A 20,862-nucleotide genomic window follows, 5' to 3' on the forward strand; every position below is an offset into this window, starting at 1 on the left:
GAACTGAGCCTCGTGTGTGTGTGTGTATGTGTGTGTGTGTGTGTGTGTGTGTGTGTGTGTGTATTCGTTCCTGGAGTTGAAACCCAGGGCTTTGTTCATACTAGGCATGCATTCTTCCAGTAAACTTCACAATGTTAAGGCCTGTTGGCTCTGTTTTGTAACAATTAAACTTTATTATACAACCCAACTAGCTTACACAAGAAGGAAAAAAGGTTAAAGGGAAAAAAGAGTGAACCTTCCGGTATCCGTTGGTCCCTAGGTGTCTCTAGCCTGCGCGCTGGTCCGGCCTGTTCTCTGATCCATGTGCGCTCAAGCCTGGCCTGAACCTGCTGTTACTGTCTCCTCTCCACCAGCCTGCCTCACATGTGAAGGGGGGTCTCCTTCTCCCATTGAGGGTCGATTAGAAAAACAAGAGTCCAGGTGGAGTCCCCAGGTCTGCTTCCTGAACTCCAGGCCCAGGATGGCTCCACTCAGTCTATCTCAAGGTATCCATAGGGTGTCCAAGGGTAAAGCCTGCCAAGATTGCTTTCACCTGTGACAAAGCTTACAGTCTTTCCCATACAGGCCAGTTTGATCAGAGACACCAACTGGTCTCCCTGGAGGAAGAGGAGCCATATCCTCTCTCTGACACAGCCCAGGGGCTAGGACAACTGGGGAACCACTAAGAAAGAGCACTAGACTATTGCCTAGTAGCAAGGGCTACTTCCAATTTCTTGGCCCCAAAGGACAGACAAGGCGTGAGAGTTAGGGACCAGTTCAGATGAAGTAATTACAAATGTTTTTTATTAAGTCTTTAAAAACAAAACAACCCCCCAACCCTAAAACCACCTTAGAGAACATGAAATTGAGTAGTGTGTCAACAGCTGAGACCCCTGCGCCTCTAGTTGTCTGTGAAAGCTGCTTCAGCACTGCAGGCTCTTGTACAGGAGGGTAAGGTGCATCCGGGACATGGAGTTCAGCTACTCTCACCATCACTGCTGATGATGCCACGCATATGGGACCAGTCTGGAGGTGCTTGGCGTGGCCGTTCCTCTTCTGAGTCCAGGGCTCGACGATAAAGCTCCCCTGGGGGAGTTCCTTCCCCTGAAGGCTTCCAGGCATTTCGTCTTCGTGGTCGGCCTAGGAGGTTGGGAGAGAAAATTAGTTCTCTGAGCCCAGCCTCTTCCTTTCCTGAAGAGGAGATTGTTTACCTGAACTGCTGATGATGTTGGCAGCATCCAAGGAAGCCAATTCGGCTGCCTCTTCCCGCTGTTCCTTCAGGGCCCGACACTTCTCCAAGGAAGGATTGCCTGGAACAGAGGCGCCCGTGAGCCTCTCTTGCCCAGGGCTCAGCCCTCCGGCAGCTCTCAGGCACACCCCATCTCACCCTTCATGCCCAGAGCTTCCAGTTCAGCCCTGAGGACACGCAGGCGCTCCTTGTGGGAGCCGCAGGAGCTCAGCAGCTTCTTGTAGTTTCGATGGGCACCACACGCCCGGATATAACGCTTTAGTCTCACCAGAGCTGGGTGGTCCTCTCTGCGGCTACGAGAGGCAGCCTAATAAGGAATTTAGAGCTGAAGGCCCAGGCTTTGCCCTACTGGAGGCCACCCAGCTGCTTTGTCCCCTCACCTTCTGGCCTGTGGGTTTTGCACTTGAATCTGATGAGGAAGAGGAACTGCGTGCTCTGCCTTTCTTGGAGCTCTTCTTGGAAGAACGGTTCCTCCTCTCCTCTCTGGTGCTCCCTCCTGCCTGGGAGTCACTTGCCCCGCCCTCCCTATCACTCTCACCATTCACGCTGCCCTGAGCAGTTGCTTGCGCCTGCGCACTGTCTTCATCCTCCTCACTGCTGGTACTCTGCCTTCGCGCACTCTCAGGCTGCGTCCTGTCACTGCTCTTTCTCTTCGCTGCCTTCTCGTCCTCCCCACTGCTGTCCCCACTACTCACCTCCCCCCTCTCCTCCTCTTCCTCGCCGTCTCCACGGCCTCCAGTTAGCCTGGTAGTCTTGCTGTTCTGCTTATGCCTCGTTCTCTCTCCTTTGCTGCCTCTGGACCTGGGCTCCCTGCGCTTGCTCTTGGCTAGCATCTCCTCCTCACTGTGCTCACTGTCCTCACTGTCCTCACTGTCCTCACTGTCCTCACTTGCCGCGGGTGGTTTAGCACTTGCCTTGGCCTCCGCCTTCGCTCCTCTCTGTGCACCCTCCCCGCCGCTTTCCCTCCCTTCCCCAGCCTGCTTACTTGCTGAGGTCTGGCGTGCTGCTGGCTTCTTCTTGGCCCCAGCTTTCTTTCTAGCCCTAGCCTTCTGCTTTCCCCCCACATCATCCTCTTCCTCAGCGGTCTCTTCCTTCCGAACCTCACCTGCCCTGACAGAGCCCTCCCCTTCGTCCTCACTGCTCTCCTCTGAGCCCATCTTTGCAACCAGGCCTGTCTGCTGTTCTTCATCCGTGCTTTCGGCTGCTTTCTTTAAGGCTCTCCTTGGATACGCCTTCTTGGTCGTGCTGCCTTTTGTTGGGGATCCGGAGCAGTCTGGACTGAAGGATGTGGAGCTGGATTCTAGAACATGAGGACAGAACTGTCCCTTCCATTTAGGGAAAGGATGCTTCTAGACCTACTCTGGCTAAGAGCAAAGGACAGCTGGAAGCACCACAGCTACAGCAAGCTCCACCTGGTTCCTGTCTCACACCCCGCCCATCCCCACAGCCTTCTGGATAAACCGATGACACACACAGATAAGCAAGGGAGAAGGTACTGACCTGACTCGGAATTGAAGCGGGACCTTTTTCTCTCTGGGCCACTGCAGGGAGCAGGCGACCTCTTCATTTTGATAAAGTCTAGCTTTCCTTCCCTGGTACCACCATACGCCTGTGGGCATGAGAACAAACCGAACCAAGGTTGTGTCCTGCCCCCAAGCCCTCAGCAGTAAACCCTGTCTCCCCTGGCCCAGGCTCACAGCCACACCTGCATCTTCAGCACCTCCTCCTCCACCAGCCTCCTCAATGCCTGCTTCTCCTCAGGTTCAAGATGATCTCGACACGCTGACTTAGGAATTTCTGTCGCACGATGGAGTGCCTAGCCGTGCTACAAAGACACGTGTCAACATAAGAATCCCAGTCCAACCCCTCCCTTTTCCAACCCCGACTCTCACACCCTACGCACCTGAGGTCAGGGCAGCCTTACAAGAAGCTGCGCGTGAATTCCAGCTTCTTGCCTCCTAGAGTCATTTTGCCCAACCGGGAATTGGTAACTCCCGCCTTTTTTCCTTCCGGTGGACAGTACTTTGCGCACGCGCAATGCCGCGGTTTCGTGAGGGGGCGGAGCAGTTGGGCCTATGACGTGGAGCTTTGGGACCTCGAGCTTTGGCAGCTCTTGCTTTCCCTGAGCAGTTGGTGGCTCTCAAGGTTTCTGCTCTTTGTTAGAAGCTACTTATAAAAATTCTCTCTACAAGTCAGTTTGGGGCCGGCACTCTTTGAGTGTAAGATAATCAACGCTTAACGCTGCTCTGTGGTCAGGGTCACCAAGTTAGCTCTCTTGTTTCGAATGGCAGAAGGAAAAGGATATCCTCGCCAACACACTGAATTTCTGGGTATCTTTTTTGTAGCTCCAAGGTTCTAATCGGCTTAGTAACGATAATTGCGCCCTCCAGTATCCGACTCCTCTGTGACCTCAGAGTACCGCGAAGTCACTGGAAGCCGCGTTCCTTTTAGGTCTTCCCCTGGAAGCCAGGCGGTTTGAAAACGCTCCCGGCGCGCGGAGTACTCTGGGAGTTGTAGTCCAATTGCAAAGTCCCCGGAAGTGGAGGTGTGAGAGGCCGGGCCGGCTTGGCTCTGGGTAGCGGGACTCTCGTCTGGGGCGCTACTCCCAGGCGGGTCATGAACGGACCAGCGGACGGCGAAGTGGACTACAAAAAGAAATACCGGAATCTGAAGCGGAAGCTCAAGTTTCTCATTTACGTGAGTGCCGGTGTGAGGATGTCGTGGTGTGTGAGGCCTAAGCGCTGAGGGGGACCTCAGTTTACCCATGTGGTAAAGGGGATAGGTAGGGAGAGATGGCTCCGGGTTCTGGTCCTTTTACGGATGCTCTGGCTCAGCACCCACCCTGTTCGGTACAGGAACACGAGTGCTTCCAGGAGGAGCTCCGAAAGGCGCAAAGGAAATTGCTCAAGGTTTCCCGGGACAAGAGGTGAGGCTTGTGGGCGACAAGGGCAGTTACTCCTGGGGGATCCTCGCCCCGCTCTGGAAGAGGACCCCAAATGCATGCTAAATAGAACTAAATAGAGCCCGAGGCTGTCGCTGAAACGGGAATGACCATTCTCCTTGCCACTTGTCCCAGCTTCCTTCTAGATCGACTTCTGCATTATGAGAACGTGGATGAAGAGTCCTCGGGTGAGCAGAGGCGTTTGTGGAAGACGTGTGGCACTGGCACTTTAAACAAGTGCTCCTGGGGCCGCCCCCTTAGGATGCGGAAGCTGATGGCAGCCCTCCAATAGATCTTAAGCATAGTTGCTGGCCTCCGGCTGCCACCACCCCGCCCCCAGCCCTGGCTGTCCTGGAAGTCCATCAGTAGACCAGGCTGGACTCCAACTCAGAAATCCCTCTGCCTCAGCCTCCCGAGTGCTGGGATTAAAGGAGTGTATACCAGGCCCAGCCATTCTTTTTGTTGTTGTTGGTCTTTTTGTTTTTGTTTTTGTTTTTTGGGGGGGTGGGTTTGAGAGAGGATTTCCTCTGTGTAGCCTTGGCTGTCCTAACTTGCTTTATAGACCAGGCTGGCCTCGAACTCACAGAGACTTGCTTGCCTCTGCCTCCCCAAAGAGTGCTGAAATTGGAAGTGTGTGCCACCACACCACCTGGCAATTCTTTGTAGTTTGGTTTGGTTTGGTTTGGTTTGGTTTTTCGAGACAGGGTTTCTCTGTGTAGCCTTGGCTGCCCTGGACTCACTTTGTAGACCAGGCTGGCCTCGAACTCACAGCGATCTGCCTGCCTCTGCCTCCCGAGTGCTGGGATTAAAGGCGTGCGCCACCACACCCAGCTCCACCTAGCAATTCTTAAGTATTTACTTATCCACTGTGTTCCAGGCATTGTGTGTGGCCCAGGCTGGCAAAATGAATGACGCCTCTGGCCTCTTGTCATTTATATCCCTGTTATGTGTAATACATGGGGGCTAACGGGGGTGCCTGTTAGCCCACCATTCAGAAGGCAAAGACATTCAACCGGCAGTGACCCAGTCTTTAAAACAAACAAAGTCTACAAAGGTCATAATAACTTCTGAAAGTTGTCATGTAACCTCAAAACACTATCGCATGTAGGCATCTGCACAGACACTAATATCAATTATAAAAATAGCACTTTAAGCCCGGGCGGGCGTGGTAGCGCACGCCTTTAATCCCAGCACTCGGGAGGCAGAGGCAGGCATGTCGCTGTGAGTTCAAGGCCAGCCTGGTCTACAAAGCGAGTCCGAGCCGGTCAAGGCTAACACAGAAAGACTCTGTCTTGGAAAAACAAAAAACCTAGCACTTTAAATTTTTTTTAAAGAGTGTGCAGTGGTGGTACATGCCTTTAATCACAGCACTTGGGAGGTAGAGGCAGGTGGATCTCTGAATTCAAGGCCAGCCTGGTCTATAGAGCGAGTTCCAGAACAGCTAAGACTACACAGAGAAACACTGTCTTGAAAAGCAAAACAAAACAAAAAAATCTTTTTAAAGATTTGTTTATTTATTGTATATGAGCACTTTATCTGTAGAAGAGGGCATCACACTATACATGATTATGAGCTACCATGTGGTTGCTGGGAATGGAACTCGGGACCATTCTTAAGCACTGAACCATTTCTCCAGTCCTCCCAATTTTTTTTTTTTTTTAAAGACTTATTATGAATACAGTGCTCTGCCTGCTTGTACACATGCAGGCCAGAAGAGGGCATCAGATCGCGCTATAGATGGTTGGGAGCCACCATGTGGTTGCTGGGAACTGAACTCAGGACCTCTGAAGGAGCAGTCTGTGCCCTTAACCTCTGAGCCATCTGTCCAGCCCCCAACTTTTTTTTAAAGAAACTAGAATGTTAAGTGATGGTGAGAGCTTGATGAGCATTAAAACCAGCTTAAATGGTAGAAACTATAGTATATAACAGGAGTTGATAAGTTTCTTTTGCAAAGGGGCAGGAAAATACTTTCGGTTTTTATAAATACTGTCTTTAAAGTAAACTTCTTGGCTCATGTGAATACAGCTGTACTTAGCATATTAATAAAATTGGCCGGATTTTGTTTGGTTGGTTGGTTGGTTGGTTGGTTGGTTTTTCAAGACCGGGTTTCTCTGTGTAGCCTTGGCTGTCCTGGACTCGCTTTGTAGACCAGGCTGGCCTCGAACTCACAGCCATCCGCCTGCCTCTGCCTCCCGAATGCTGGGATTAAACACGCTGGGCTGGCTGTGTTTTATTAGAACTTTATTTGTAAACATTACATTTTGAAGTTTACATAGTTTCATAATCTTTATAATTTTTTAAAAGATTTATTTATTATGTATACAATATTCTGCCTGCATGTGTGCCTTCCCTCCAGAAGAGGGGACCAAATATCATTATAGATAGTTGTGAGCCACCATGTGGTTGCTGGGAATTGAACTAAGGACCTCTAGAAGAGCAGCCAGTGCTCTTAACCTCTGAGCCATCTCTCCAGCCCCAGTCTACAGTTTTCCACAGTTTGTTTTGTTGTTATCTGAGACATTGAGGTATGTTCTTCATTTGTAGCTCTAGTTGGTTTCAGCCTCATAATCCTACCTCAGCCTCCCCAATGCTGGGATTTCATGCATGCGCCACCACACCCATCTGCTTAGTTTTTTGTTGTTGTTGTTTAAAGATATTTATTTTACCCTGGATGCAGAGGCAGGTGGATCACTGTGAGTTTGAGGCCAGCGTAGTCTACAAAGCGAGTCCAGGACAGCCAAGATAACACAGAGAAACCCTGTCTCAAAAAACTAAAATATGTGTGTGTGTGTGTAAGTTTTGTTGTTGTTGTTGTTTTGTTTTTTTGGGTTTTTTTTTTTTTTTTTTTGCTTGCATGTATGTCTGGGCACCATGTATAGATAGTCTCTATGAAGCTAGAAGAGAGCATTGGATCTCTAAGAACGAGCTATAGATGGTTGTAAGCAATGAAGTAAGTGCTAGGAATTGAACCCAGGTCCTCCAGAAGAGCAGCCAGTGCTCTTAACTTGCCTAGCCATACGCAGCCCGTCAGCAGCTCCTTTTGAGATGGCTCATTGAGCACAGACACTTGCTGCTGAACCTGACCACCCAAGTGCAGTCCATAGGAGCTACAGTGGAGGAGAATGGCTCCCTGAAGTTGTACTCTGACCTCTACATGCGTAAAGTAAGCCCATATGCACACAAATAAGTAAATGTAATTTTTTAAAATTAAATGAATTCCAACCTAGCTAAATGAGACCATGATTCAAAGAAAAGGGATAAAGTGTTTAAAGAGATGGTGGCCCAGGCCTTTAATCCCAGCCCCCCTGAAAGGTAGAGACAGAAGGACCAGAAGTTGAAGACCACCTTCAGCTACATGATACCCCATCTCTAAATAAATAAAAATGAAAAGCTGCAAATGCAAAAGCCACATTGACATGATGCCTTATACCGATAATCCCAGCAGTGAGGCTGAGGCAGGAGAATAACTCCAAGTTCCAAGTCAGCTTGAGCTACATAGTAAGACCCTGTCTCAAAAAACAAAACTAAATAACTGAAATAAACCAGGCTTGGTGTCCTACACCTTTAATCCCAGCACTGGGGAAGGCAGAGGCAGGTGGATCACTGTGAGTTCAAGGCCGCCTGGTCTACAAATCGAGTCCAGGACAGACAGGGCTACATAGAGACCCTGTCTCAAAAAAGAACAAAACCACAAAAGAATAGCATGTAGTATCTGAAGTGTATACAAATGAGAAAAAAGCCATTTTAAGAAGTGTATAGGAACTGCAGCAGCAGTTTACCTGTTGAAGACAGAACCAGAACTTTCAGGTGAAATGTGACAAGCATAAGCCAAGCTCTTGTGCACAACAGCAACAGAAACATAGATTGCCGTTTTTCCAACCTAAGTTGTTTGTTTTGATTTTTTACAATTAATGTTAAATTGCAATCAAAGAGCTAAAGGGATGGCTCTGCAGTTAAGAGCGCCTACTACTCTTGGAAAGGACCTGGGTTCAGTTCGCAGCGCCTTCATGGCAGCTCACAACCACCTCATTCTATTCCAGATGGTTGAATGCTACCTCAGGCTTGTGCATGAACTTGGTACACATAAATATAAAAATACATTAGGGAGGCAATAGCTGGCAGATCTCTCTGCGTTCAAAGCCTGCCAGGGATGCACATACATTGAGACTGTCTGGGTGGGAGATAGCATATATCATGCGCAGTGATCGCTCAGGGAATGGCAAGTCTCCTAGGAAGAACACTCAGCTAGGAGAGCGGCCTCCCTGAGGAGGAAAGGAGGTCAATGCGGAGCAAGTGCTTGGAGGCTGGGCTTGGAGTTCTGAAGTGAAGCCAGAGTGCAGGAGGCCTTGCGTCAGGAACATAGAACTCTGTTAGGGCAGACTGACGGCAGATAAACACCGCTAAAGCCTGTGGACATAGTCACTAAGTTGTAATCGTGATTGTAACACGGTGGTGGCCAGAGCGGGTGGCAGTTGGAATGTGGAGCAGAGGAAGTTGAACGGTTTGGAGGAGGGTTTTAATGGGTCCCTGGGTAAGGACAATCGAGCAGAGGCTGAAGGCTACTTAGAGGCACATGAAAGGGTGGCCTACGATGCTCAGAACCACAGACCTGATTCAGGCTCCATACATGTCTTCTGGCTACAGTGAACTCATCTGGAAAGCAGAGGTGATGTACTGACCTTCCTGCTTCTGTGCTTTGAAAGACCAGGAGAGTGTAAAATAGCCTTGCACAGAGTGTGTGCTGGCAAGCGTGTCATGGAGGTGCCTAACTAGGAAACGGGTCTAAGAGCTAAGGGACGCCCCACAGTCACATGCTTACATGTGTGCCAGCTGGGGACTCCCTTCCCTAGCCCCTCTATAGTGTTAAGGTTACGTCCTGTGAGTGGATTAGGGAACCCTCTACAACCTCACTAACCAGCCCTCCTTACAGACTCAGACGCCACTGCCTCCTCAGATAACAGTGAGACAGAGGGGACGCCCAAGTTGTCTGACACACCAGCCCCAAAGAGGTAAGCGGGAGCCGGAATTCTCCAGGGCTGGGGTGGGGGATCTGGGCTTTCCAGATGCTTCTGACCCTTGTCCCTATTTCTTCTCCAGGAAGAGAAGCCCTCCGATGGGGAGTGCGCCATCCCCTTCCAGCCTCTCCTTACCTTCCTCAACAGGGTTTCCCCTGCAGACCTCTGGGGCCCCCTCCCCGTACCTGAGCTCGGTGAGTTGGGATGAAGGCAGGAAGTAGTGCGCTGCTGTGCCTGGGAATCCAGTGGGCGCCATGTGGGCGAAGGGGCTGTGTCTCAGGGAGAGGCTCACCAGCTCAGAGTGCCCACAGACCTCCGGAGGGTGTGGGTCAGGGCTCCTGCTTGCTCCCTGTGCAGGACTCGGGGGCAGTCCCAGGACGGGGTCCTGCTGCTGCTGCCCCTCGCCCTTCTGTTCTCAGGAGCCCTGGGAGCCACACTCATCAGCATCTCTTTTGTTTTCCATTCTCCTGTGTACATTTCTTCCCTTCACCCACTCCATTTCCCATCTCCATCTTCCTACTCCCACCTGCAGCTGGCTTCTCCCCCTTACCCCCCATTCCCTTCTGACTACCTGGCCCTGCAGCTGCCTGAGCCCAGCCCCCTGAGGCCCAAGCTGGAGAAACGGCCCCGCCTACCCCGGAAACTCAAGGTACCCTGATGTGGGGACTATAGGGAGGGGCCACAAAGGCAGGACATCCATCTGAAAGAGGCTTAAGACTAGGGGGCATGTACAGAAACTTGGGGTGTTGTGTGGTGTTTGGTAGAGGGTCTCCTGTAGCCTTGGTAGGAGGATGACCTTGAACTCTTGTTCTCCTGCCTCTGTGCTTCAAGTGCGAGGATTACAGGCAGGTGCCGCCACACCTGAGGCTCAACCCCAGGGCTTCACGAGGGCTAGGCAAGCACCCTACCGACTGGGCTATACCCCAGCCCAATGCCCAGGAGTTTTGAAAGGTTAATTTAAGATGCTTAGTCTCAGCCCAAGGCTCAGCATCAAAGGGCAAAGCAGAGAAGTCCTGGATTGCTGGAAGTGCACAGTCAGGCCTGAAAGACTCCAGGTTAGGATGCCTGAGGTCCAGGCTCTGTGACCAGGCCCTGCATAGTTACACAGGTACTGTATGCTGCCCTGGAGCTGGGACAGGATTGTGGTGTCGAGAGTCTAGTCAGGGCTCCCCCAGTTCAGAACACTGACGCAAACTGGTCAAACCAGGTATGTCCTGTGTTGAAGACCCTATCTGGAGTGCTGCAGCTGTGATAACAAACAGGGAGCCGAACCCTTGTACAGAGCTCCTGTTCTGTTAAAATTGGCAGAAATAAGATAGATTGGCCGTAGTGGAGAAAGCAAACCCAATGGATGGGCCTTTTAAGGTGGATAATCTAGGGTGCTATTGACTAGATACAGGAAACAAGCCATGAGGTGTCTGGGAAACTTGCTTGTTGAAAGACAAGGAGGAGGCCAGGCATGGTGGCTCCTGCCCTTTATCCCAGCTCTAGGAAGGTAGAGGTAGGTGAATCCCTATGAGTTCAAGGCCAGCCTAGTCTACTTAGTGAGTTCCAGGCCAACCCAGGCTGCGTAGTGAGGATGTGTCTCAAAACTGAAACAAGGGGGGTAGGGGACAGGGAGGAGAAACTGGCCAGGTGATCAGAGGCTAAGTGCCAAGGGACAGAAGCTGACAGGGCCTTGAGGTGTTAGAGAGGCTGGGGCTTATGTGGAAATGGGGTGAGAGTCACGGGCAAGGTGAGCAGGACAGGGTCTAGTTCATTTGCATTTTAGGTACATGGGCAACATGGCTGTGTAGAGACAGGCCTGGTACAGCTAGAATGGTGGGAAGGAACCAGCAGAGTGCACCACCATGGCTCCATGTCAGAGGAGACCCAGTTAGACTGTGTGAGAGACAGAGGGGATCTCACAGAGATTCCAGGGCTCTTACCTGAGCAGTGACGTAGAGTGGCAGTTTTTCTACGATGAGGACTATGGGAGAAGCTGATTCTAGAAGGGAAATGAAAATTGGCCTTGGACCTGTTGAAAAGGCGTCTGGAAATGCTAATTAGACAGCAGCAGGCTGTGTGAGCTGAGCTTTGTAGGGCTGTGTGGGCGGAGAAGAGGAGAAGGCTCAACACAAAGCCCTAGAAGTGACGAGAAGCAAGCTAAAGATGAAGGAAGTCAGGTGCGGTGGCGCACGCCTGTCATCCCAGCACTCAGGGAGGCAGAGGCAGGTGGATCGCTGTGAGCTCGAGGCCAGCCTGGTCTACAGAGTGAGTCCAGGACAGCCAGGGCCACACAGAGAAACTCTGTCTTGAAAAAGCTAAACAAACAAGCAAAGATGAAGGAAAACACGAGTGCCCATGCCCTGGGAAGCCAAGCTGAGCAGGGACCAGCTAAACAGCTTGGTGACCGGACACCACAAAAAGAATCAGATTATATTTATAGTGGCTAAGAGCGTGGATTCTGCCTGGTGCAGTGGTGTACACCTTGAATCCCAACACTTGGAAGGTAGAGGCAGGTGATACTCTATGAATCTGAGGCTATCCTGGTTTACATAGCGAGATCCAGACCAGGGAAAAGGGATGGAGAGGGAGGAAGAGAGAAAAAAAAGTGAAAGGATGAATGAGTAAATTCTTAGGATTAGAAAAAGGACTGAGAAGTTAAGATGGTTTGCTGCTCTTCCTGGGACCCAGGCTCAGAAGCTCACATCTGCCCAAAGCCCCAGCTCCTAGGGAATAAGTATGGATCCAGGACTAGGCGTGTGGCTCCGTGGTCCTGCCTGGCAGTTTCAGGTTGATCCCTAGCACTGAGGGAAACAATCGGGATGATAACACTGGCCATTCCTGAAAGGTTTTGCTTCTAACGTTCAGAGCAGGTGGGAGAAAACAAGGCACAGCAGCACAGGGCAGCTAAGAGGTTTGGCATGTTGGGAGGAAAGGCTAGAGCAAACTGCTTTTGGAGCAGGGCGTGGAGAGGCTCAGGGAAGAGCTAATGATGGAGCAGAGCGTCAGTAAGATCAGGATAGTGCAAGTGAGGTGGTGCTGGGAGGGCAAAGAGGAGCATGCTGGGACATAAGCTGCAGCATGACTGAAGAGCTGACAGAAGAGGACACTGAAAAGTAAGGAAGGCCTAGACCTGGAGGTCAGAAGACAGCCACCACTGAAAGGCTTGAGTCCCAGTGGTTTCTAGGTGGGAGATACAGGAGGTGCAAATGTGAGCAGAGGTGAGATATGGAAGTCCAAGGCAAAAACAAAAGTCTGGAGCCTTAGCCTTAGCTGGGTTTGAATCCCAGCTCTTTCACATGCTCACCATGTGACCCTGGGCATGTCACTGAACTCTATTTCAGTCATACAGGGCATGAAGGATGGAGTGCCTGGGCCCTGGCAGCCTTATGGAGCCACACTGGCTGCTCTTGGTCATGCTGAGGATACCCTGGTTTGGGTCGGCCCTGGGGAGCAGGGTGGTGGTGCAGAGCAAAGCCTGCGAGGCCCTCGGGGAGCGGCCCCTTGCAGGCATGCTCTGCCTCTGCTTCTCTGTGCCCTGGGGTTGTCTTGGTTCCTTCTCCAGTGCCATGACACCATGGCCAAGGCAGCCTGTCGTGTCTATTCGGGGCCTACGATTTCAAAGAACTAGAGCCCAAGTCTCCTCTGCAGAGGGCGGAGGGAAGAGATGGAGAGGGGGAGCATCTGAGCCAGCTGACAAGAGTGAGGCGTTCAGAGAGTCAAACTCACCTCCAGGGACACACCTCCTCCAACGAGGCCAACTTCTTATATTTTTGGTTGTGAGCCTAGCCTTTATTGGCTGAGCCCTCTCTCCCACTTGAAGGCAAACTTGTAATTCTACAGTTTCACCAGCTGGGGACAAAATATTCAAACATAAGAGCCTGTGGGGTGGGGGCGTGGGGGCATTCTCCTTCAGACCACCACAGGGGTCCTGCTTCTTTCCAGAGCTGGCCCTCCTGTCTGCCTGACACCCATGTTTCCTGAGGCCTTGCCTATGCTAGCACCTTCACATTACCCCACAAGCAGAGCAGGCCACAGGGCCACCATCAGGAAGCCATGGTGGAGGCCACACGTGTTGCTTGCCGCCCCAGCCCATGGGCGCCTTGGGTGCTATGCAGTGAAGACGTGCATCCTATTCCTTTATCTTCCACTTCCACACCTCAGTTCCTTCCTCTGGCGTATGGCCCCGCCTCTCCTCCAGGACGGTCCTATAAGGTAGAGATTATAGATAGAAGACACCTGATCCGTAGTAGGTGTTCAGTTTGTGCCCACAGCACATGACCTGTCACAAGCACCCAGAGAGCTCTCTTGAGGGAAGATGTGTGAGCACTTGGCAGGGTGGGGCAAGCAGAGTCCTCTCAAACGCTAGAGGACAAAGCATGACCTTGTCAAATGGAGCAAGGCCAGCCTATTAGGCACACTTCCCTGCCCATCCTGAGGGCAGCCCAGGCCCAGGCCCTCAGGCAGAGGAGTGACACGCTCAGGTTTGTGTTCTAGAGTGACCATTCTGGCCGCAGTGTGGAGGAGGAGCTGGAGCTGGGAGAGGCTGAAGGCAGGGAGTCCAGTTAGGAGGCTGGTACCTAGACCAGGTGAGCTGAGAGGAGGGCCTGGCCCAGGCTGGTGGCTGCTGGGGTCCCAAGGAGGGGCTCACCCACACTGTCATAGATGCTGGGGAGCAAAGCTACTGCTTAGGCTTCTGGCTCAGGCAGCCTGTGATCCTGCCTTGAACCAGTGAATCCCATTGGAGGAGGGAGAGCAAGGTACCCAGAGGCAGGGAGAAGGCGCTCTGCGCTAGTCCTGAATCTGGCTTCAACTGCTGGCACAGAACAACCAGGGTGCCTTGCTAGAGAGGGAAGAGCCCAGCTTTCCTGTCAGGCTACCTGTCAGACCCCCGTCACCCCATCCCCATCATGCCTCCATCACTGCCCCCCACCCCAGGCACTTCATGGCTTGAGACTGAGGGCTGCGGTAGGGCCTCTCCCCCACACCTTGAACTTGCACGGGCACTGCAGCCACCTCATGCCAGTGTGTCTGACTAGCCCTCCTTGTTTTTCCCCTGCTGCAGATGGCGGTCGGACCCCCTGACTGCCCTGTGGGTGGACCGCTGGCTTTCCCTGCCAGGGGTTCTGGGGCCAGTGTTGGGGCAGCCCTGACCCCCCTGCCTCCTCCCAAGATGCCCCCACACACGATCCTGAGCACCGTCCCCCAGCAGATGTTCAGCGATGCCGGCAGCGGGGATGATGCCCTGGACGGAGATGACGACCTGGTAATTGACATCCCAGAGTAGCCATCCAGTGCTGCCTGCCCGGCCCCGCGCGGTGCTCCTCCCATGCCAGCACACGCAAGCCCACTTCCTCAAGAGATGTTTATTGATGCCCAGTTGCCATGCTTCGGCCACTGACACAATCAGAAAAGGCGTAAACATGCACAAATGTCCCCGAGGAAGGTGCCAGGCGCCCTACCCTCACATCCCAGCCGCATCCAGGGGACAGTTATTTAAATGAGTGGCCAAGAGGATCTGCCACATCTTAGGGAGGCAGACTGTGCGGTGGCCGCCCCTTCCGAAGAGCAGCTGAGCAGGGCTGGGACTTTTGCGTGAAGGCTCTGTAATAAAGGGTTGGTTCTTCTTTCCTTGTCCTTTCCTCATTTGGAAATGTCCTCCTCTAATCTCCCCTAATCCGACCTCCTGCCTGTGGGGCAGGGGGCCAGGCAGCCTGGAGAGGCCAAGAGAGGAGCAGCAGGGTGTGGTAGGGGCACTGGCAGGAGACTCCCACATGGCCCTGTGCGTGGGGTGGTTGCATATTTGCAGGTAATAGCAAGTCAGGCAGGAGAAAGTTTGCATATGTGAATATAGCTCTCCACAGTCCCTCACAAGAAGACAGATCCACAGTCACAGAGACTCACAAAAATAAGACAGGTAGTGTGGGGCAGGGGGCATCCCACCCCATGTAAACGTGCAACACACTCGTGCGAAGGTTGGGTACTGGACCCGGCCCAAAGGGCCTGTGCTGGGCAACTGCTGTCTGCTCAGGCCAAAGGGAAAGCCCCTGCTGCTGGAGGCAGCTCACTGGTCAGGGTGTGCCAGCGCTCTAGGGCTGTGTCCGGCTGGTGTAGACAGTCACTCCAGTGTTTCTGCGCCTCTCCCCGGGCTCCGGGCCCCAGAGACACACCACCTGAAGAACAGCCAAGGCAGGCAGGCCCGTCAGTGCCCTTTCTCCCGGCCCACTCACCTCACAGCGCCTGGTGGGTTCCTGCACTCACCTATGAAGTCATTGGATTTACCAATGTCATAGTCCCAGACTGTGACTTCCAGCGTCTTGGTGGCCAGAGTGGAGAGTTCCATCTCATAGAAGAATTCCTAAAAACAAGGCAGGACGTGCTTTCTGTGAGGCCTTCTGACCGCATCGCTGTCCCCAGTCTTTATTTCTGCTCCCTACCATGTTTACCTCATTAAATTCCGGGTTTAGTGTCTTCTTTTTTACACACGTTTTATGCTTAGATTTCTTATCCACATCTGGTCTCAAGTACCTAGGGGAGGAAGGGGAGCCGAGAAGTTAGTTAGGGACAGGCTAGGTCCCAGAGCAGTTGGGATGGGCAAGGGATGGGCAAGGGCTCACGTCTTCACATAAGGGTCAGAGTAGCCGTTAACATCCATGGCAGCCAGGTGAGCACAGCGAACGATGCCCACCAGCAGCCCGTGCCGCCTGGAGCTGTAGCTGAGGCTCAGCAGGATGCGCCCACGCTCTTCCAGCAGCCCAGGTCCCTGCTCGGCCTGCTCTAGCTGCCAGAGAAGGAGGCAAGGGTCAGAGGTCAGCCTCGGGCTCCCCACACCTCCCACCCAGACAGGGTTCCCAGGATGGGCCTCACCTCCTTCAGGTAACAGGAAATGCCTCTCAACGCCGCAGACATTGAAGAAGGTGAAGGAAGCTGAGAGGGCAAAGAAAAGATTATGGCAAGCTGACCCCTCCAGATTCCCGCCCCCTCCCCATACACCTGTTAGCCCCCACACGGACCGGGACCTGGCGCTCAAGACAGATGTTAAAATGCTTCTTCTGTGAAGGCTTGAGGCGGCGGAGGGGCACTCGGATCTCCCCAATAAACTCATTGTGGCTCAGCTTGTCCTCGTCACAGACAGAGATCCTGGGGAGGAAACTGCACAGTCAGGGCCCCTGGGTATGTGAGCCCCATTCCGTAGGAAGAAAAAGGTCCTCAGACCAGTTCCAGCTCTGCCCTAAGCTCGCCTCCTCATCTGTAAAATGGGCAGGAGCTTAAGAAGGGCAATTGGCTCGGCCCTGTCCCCTGCCCCGGACTGTCCAGTATCCGTCACAGCTTCTGAAACTGCTCCATTCCCCACCTGGGGACAAGTACCAACTGAACCCCACAGGTGTGGGTGGGTGTGGCCCCAGCACAGTGGTGGTAACCAGCCGAGGACTCCTGATTGAGCAGGGAGCCAGCCAGGTGCCAATGCAGCAGTACAAGGCTGAGAGGTAGGTGATTATTGTATGAAAGTGTGTTGAAGTCCCACCCATGTTTGTTAGCTGTGTGACCTCGGGCAAGGCACCAAAGCCAACCCAAAGCTGTCGTGGGGGTTAAAGCAAAAATATGGTCCCTAGTAACTGGGTATGGTGGCACACTAATCCTAACACTCGGAAGGCTGAGGCAGAAGGATCTGAGTTAGCCTAGGCTGACCCAATCAAAACAAAAAGCTGCCATCTGTGACCTTGAGGAACGATGAAGCCCTTCACCATCCACCATGAGGAATATGAGGCCGTTTTAGCTACTCCTGCCTTTGTCTCTGACACCTCTGACACCAAGGTCAGTTCTGTGGAACAGCCCTGATGATCATGCCTCTTGCATGATACAGACCCCCACCCCCGTGGCTACTTATCACTCAAGACTGAAGGATGAGTGAAGATGGAGGTCCCTGCCCACCCGGACTCAGCCGCCGGACTCCCCGTTTGGTGGGGATGGCAAGTTCTCAAGCCAGGCAGACTTCCCTCCACCGAGATTATAGGTAAATGTGGAACAGGGCGCGCAGCCTGAGCTGTGTGGGTCTGATCAAAGCCGAGGGCTCCGAGAGGGGCTCTTGGAGAGCAGAGAAACCTTTCCAGAAGAGGTGGGTTAGGAGCTGAGGCTCCAGTGAAGCAGCGAGGTTGGCAGAGGAAGCCAAGAGCATGTGTGGGACAACTGAAGGCCTTCAGCTGCCAAACCTAGTCCTCTGCTGGAAGACCAGAAGGAACATTTGAACCTGCTGCTGAGGGGGCTGGGAGCCACTGATTACTGCGGCCGTGGTCAGCAAGACAGAGGCTTAGTTGGACCTCAGGAGACGGCCCAAGCAAAGGTCACAATGACAGCTATCCCAGAGGTGCTGGGCTGGAGGAAAAGCCCTCACCTGAGCACCTTGTGGGTGATGTCATCATCCGTGATTCCGCTGTACGTCAGCTCTTCGTTCCACACAGGGTTCAGTGTGTTCCTCTGAGTCTTAGTTTTTAGCTTATTGGCCTGGGGCATAGGGACAAAGGGTTCTGGATACGTGGTCCCTGGGGCCTCAAAGGCTTAAGGTGGGGCCACAGGGAGGGACCCGTTAGCCAAGCCAATCCTGGGAGGAGACATACCTTGCAGGCTCCGGGCAGGAGGTGCAGCTTTACATAGGGGTCAGCGAGGCCATTGAAGTCCATGGGCTTGAGGCCCTAGAGGACAAAGGGGCTTTAGACTCCCAAGCCTTTCTGCCTCCTGTAGGACCAGAGCCCCCACAGAGACGCAGAAGGAGGAGGAATCTACCCTGGTTGGGGGGGGGGGAAGATGAAGGGAGCCCCCAGGCTAGGGTGGCAGCCTAGGAAGGAGGGATACACACACACCTTGGCCCTGAGGATTCTACAGTGCAGCATACAGGAAGCCTGATCGTACAAAAGGTCAAATTCCAGCGTGCCCAGGGCAGCTGCAGAAAAGGCGAAAGAAGAGGAAGAAGGTGTGAGTCTCGGGTCAGGTCAAGTGTTTGAGACCTGGTAGCTCAAAGTGTGTGGTGTGTGTGTGTGTGTGTGTGTGTGTGTGTGTGTGTGTGTGTGTGTGTGTGTGTGTGAGGCTGAGCAACCAGCCATGTGCATGCCTGCGTCTAGGTCTCTGGCTCGGCCGGCAACTGACTGTGTGGGTGGTGGAGTGTCTCAGCAGAAATATTGAATATTGAGCCTTGCTGAAGCTGTAATCTGCACCCAGACTGCAGCTGTGGTGGCGGGACTGCCCTCCCTCCTCCCCACCCTACACACACACACACATACACACACACACACACACACACACACACGAGGCTGCTCCCTCCCACAAGCTCACTGAGCCCCCAGACTCACTGGTATCATCCGAGTCGTAGCTGTCTACCTCAGCTCCATCGTCTGGTGTGGTGGCCCCAAGGAGAGCCGCAGGCGGGGCCAGAGCCAGCGGGGCTAGATGAGCTGGGGCTTCCCCGCAGCCCCTGCCCCCGCCTCCGCCTCCGCCACCCTCTGGCCCTGGCCCCCTGCGAGGGAAGTAGTCGGAGATCTGGCGGATGGGCCTGATGGGTCCAGGGCACACGTTGATGGCCATGTGCTCCTGAATATTGATAGTCATGCGATCGCCCCTGCGGCCCCTCATGCAGCACCTCAGGCTGGGAGACCGGTGAAGAGCTGGAGCAGCTGTGGCTGGGGTCTCGAGGAGCCTCACTGCCCTCCCTTCCTGAGTGTCGAGGGAAAAGATGCTCTGCGCTAGCTGGTGGGCAAGCAGGAGGCCTGGCTTCACAGGGGTTGCCAGATCTGTCCTGCCAGACAGGTCCTGCCTCCCCCTTAACCCTGCCCACTCCCTGCACACTGTCTGTCCCTCTGTCACCTTTCCAGGGCTATCCTCTCATCTTGGGTTCCCCCTCTGTCCGCATCCCCTCAAGTGCTCCAGGGGGCCCACAGCTCCCCTCCTTTGCTTCTCTGAGGCTCTGGGTATCTTCTGCATCAGGCGCGGGGCTGGCCAGGATGTCACCCACCCCTCTAAGCTTCTCCTCACTCTGCCCAAGCTTCTGCCTGCCTGCCTGCCTGCTTAGTCCTCAACCCGGACCACCCGCCCTCCCAAGGTGGGGGACCCCCTGCCACGGGTTTTCTCCGCCTCTCACCCTCACCCGCGCTCCCCTGGCCGGTCCAGCCCCCGCACCTGTCCCTGGGCCTCCAACAGGTGCCCGGCACGGGCGGCCCGCGGGCGCAGGCTGGGCGGCGGCGGCGACTGCGGCGCGGCGGGCGAGGACCGAGCGAGAAGCAGCGTGGGGCGGGAGTGGCGGGAGCTGCCGCGGGCGGCCGGGAGGGGCGCGGGGCGCAGAGGGCCAGGCAGGGGCCCCAGAGCGCACGCGAGTGCACACTCGACACTTGTGCTCGCGCTCACACCAGTCCGTGCGCCTTGGACCAGCTCACACGCGTGCACACTCACCCGAGAACTTGGCGTGCACCTCCGCGAGAGGCGCCCGGTGTTCCCCAGCTCCTCCCGGGAGACCCAGGCCCCCGCCCCGCCGCGCAGCCCTGGCGCCTCCCGCTGCCCCGCCTCTCGCCTTCGCTGGCTCTCAGGGCTCCAGGGCCCGACCACCGGGCCTGGTTGCCATAGCGACGCTGGTTCTCAGGCACACCCCCATCCCAGAAAGCATCAGAGGGGGAAGGGAAGAGGGCAGCTGTCCTACCCCTGGGTGTCCGTGGGTGTGGCTTAGAGATCCGCAGTGACCTAGGGACCCGCTGGGTAAGGAGGGACCTGCTAGCTGCTCCCGCTGCGCTGGGGAACCTCATTCGGAAGGAGACTGGCTTCCCTTACCCATCCTTCCTTCTTGTGACACAACCCAGCCCCGGGTCTCTTTTTCAGACCCATACCTCCCACAACCCTCTGCCAATCTCCGGTTCTGGGTTCTGCGCGGGGTGGGAGGGAGGACTTCAGGCCTTGAACCTGCGGTCTATGAAGAGCCTGCCCCACACTGCCTCCCGCCTCAGGACATCATAGGCTTCTGGCTTGTTGGGTTTTTGTTTGTTTGTTTGTTTGTTTGTTTTTTAATATCTTAATGATCGTAGATGGGCAGCACAAGTTGGCCTTGAAATCTTGAACCCACCGCCTCACTGGGGATTACAGACTGGCACTACCCGATGCATCAACCCTAACCTTTGATATTTTCTTGTGTCCTAAACTTACCTCCTGGAAAGACTAAATAAATCCTCAGAGAGTCCCTTCAAACCAGGAACTCCCGCCCACGGCAGGCAGGTAACGCAGTTTCAGAGCTCGGGCGTGAGAGCTGCCCTTCCCGGGTCATTCCAAGTCACCTGTTCCTAGCAGTCTCCTGGAGCACCCCCACAAACACCTCCTTCTTAGCCCTTAGATCCCTCAGACTCAGCTCTGCAGACAGCTTTGTCTGCCTGTTTACGTGTGACTCCTATCAGCCTGACCCCACAGAGAACAGGGGCTGATTCATCTCTGAGTCCCCAGTGCCCCAGACTGGGCCTGACACTAAATCAGCCTCACAAAAATATTGGGATTCAACAGAGAAATTCTGCTGCTCAACATGTGACTGCTTAACATTGACAAACTGTACCCTTGATAATAGTCAAGGGCTGGGGGCCCTGGTGCCATGTGTGCTCAGCATGTACTGGGTTTGATCCCCCAGCACCAAATAGAAAAGATAAAATGCCTGGTAAATGTTACGTGCAAAT

The 20,862-nt window shown here is 53.9% G+C and overlaps 3 protein-coding genes across 5 annotated transcripts; 1 reads left to right on the plus strand and 2 right to left on the minus strand.

Moving 5' to 3' along the window:
• Positions 1–761: 761 nt before the first annotated feature.
• Positions 762–3,290, minus strand: HIRIP3 (HIRA interacting protein 3). The gene is made up of 7 exons (XM_084771904.1): positions 3,132–3,290; positions 2,934–3,053; positions 2,729–2,837; positions 1,609–2,528; positions 1,367–1,535; positions 1,191–1,289; positions 762–1,119 (listed from the first exon to the last, which is right to left on the minus strand). Exons 2-7 carry the CDS (start codon positions 2,937–2,939, stop codon positions 956–958), a joined length of 1,467 nt encoding a protein of 488 aa, XP_084628030.1. The 5' UTR covers positions 2,940–3,053; positions 3,132–3,290; the 3' UTR covers positions 762–955.
• Positions 3,291–3,367: 77 nt separating this feature from the next.
• Positions 3,368–14,800, plus strand: INO80E (INO80 complex subunit E). Of its 3 annotated transcripts, XM_084771911.1 has the most exons (8): positions 3,368–3,925; positions 4,084–4,154; positions 4,305–4,357; positions 9,100–9,178; positions 9,267–9,378; positions 9,717–9,833; positions 13,667–13,758; positions 14,235–14,368. In XM_084771911.1, the coding sequence occupies exons 1-7, from the start codon at positions 3,845–3,847 to the stop codon at positions 13,736–13,738; spliced, it is 585 nt and encodes a 194-aa protein (XP_084628037.1). In that variant the 5' UTR covers positions 3,368–3,844; the 3' UTR covers positions 13,739–13,758; positions 14,235–14,368. The 3 variants fall into 3 exon arrangements, with proteins under 3 accessions (XP_084628037.1, XP_084628036.1, XP_084628035.1); XM_084771909.1 differs by lacking the exon at positions 13,667–13,758 and having other exon boundaries at positions 3,791–3,925; positions 14,235–14,800; XM_084771910.1 differs by lacking the exons at positions 9,717–9,833; positions 13,667–13,758 and having other exon boundaries at positions 14,235–14,800.
• On the minus strand, positions 14,521–19,560 carry DOC2A (double C2 domain alpha). Its single transcript, XM_084771905.1, has 11 exons — positions 19,305–19,560; positions 18,514–18,874; positions 18,028–18,107; positions 17,785–17,859; positions 17,562–17,671; positions 16,183–16,309; positions 16,037–16,096; positions 15,787–15,950; positions 15,616–15,697; positions 15,431–15,527; positions 14,521–15,342 (listed from the first exon to the last, which is right to left on the minus strand). Exons 2-11 carry the CDS (start codon positions 18,791–18,793, stop codon positions 15,197–15,199), a joined length of 1,221 nt encoding a protein of 406 aa, XP_084628031.1. The 5' UTR covers positions 18,794–18,874; positions 19,305–19,560; the 3' UTR covers positions 14,521–15,196.
• Positions 19,561–20,862: the final 1,302 nt, after the last annotated feature.

Source organism: Acomys minous, assembly GCF_964271855.1.
Source record: "Acomys minous genome assembly, chromosome: 2".
In the NCBI taxonomy this organism is placed as follows: Eukaryota; Metazoa; Chordata; class Mammalia; order Rodentia; family Muridae; genus Acomys; species Acomys minous.

Excerpts from the sequence above, each read along its gene's own strand:
- HIRIP3 (XM_084771904.1), bottom strand. Across the intron at positions 1,290-1,366 it reads GGAAGCTCTGGGCATGAAGG|GCAATCCTTCCTTGGAGAAG; the intron begins GTGAGATGGGGT and ends CCTCTGTTCCAG. Across the intron at positions 1,120-1,190 it reads CAACATCATCAGCAGTTCAG|GCCGACCACGAAGACGAAAT; the intron begins GTAAACAATCTC and ends CCAACCTCCTAG.
- INO80E (XM_084771909.1), top strand. The coding sequence starts at position 3,845 with ATGAACGGACCAGCGGACGGCGAAGTGGACTACAAAAAGAAATACCGG. Across the intron at positions 4,155-4,304 it reads AAGGTTTCCCGGGACAAGAG|CTTCCTTCTAGATCGACTTC; the intron begins GTGAGGCTTGTG and ends CACTTGTCCCAG. Across the intron at positions 9,179-9,266 it reads GACACACCAGCCCCAAAGAG|GAAGAGAAGCCCTCCGATGG; the intron begins GTAAGCGGGAGC and ends TTTCTTCTCCAG.
- DOC2A (XM_084771905.1), bottom strand. The coding sequence starts at position 18,793 with ATGAGGGGCCGCAGGGGCGATCGCATGACTATCAATATTCAGGAGCAC. Across the intron at positions 17,860-18,027 it reads GTAGAATCCTCAGGGCCAAG|GGCCTCAAGCCCATGGACTT; the intron begins GTGTGTGTGTAT and ends TTTGTCCTCTAG. Across the intron at positions 16,097-16,182 it reads GTCTTGAGCGCCAGGTCCCG|CTTCCTTCACCTTCTTCAAT; the intron begins GTCCGTGTGGGG and ends TTGCCCTCTCAG.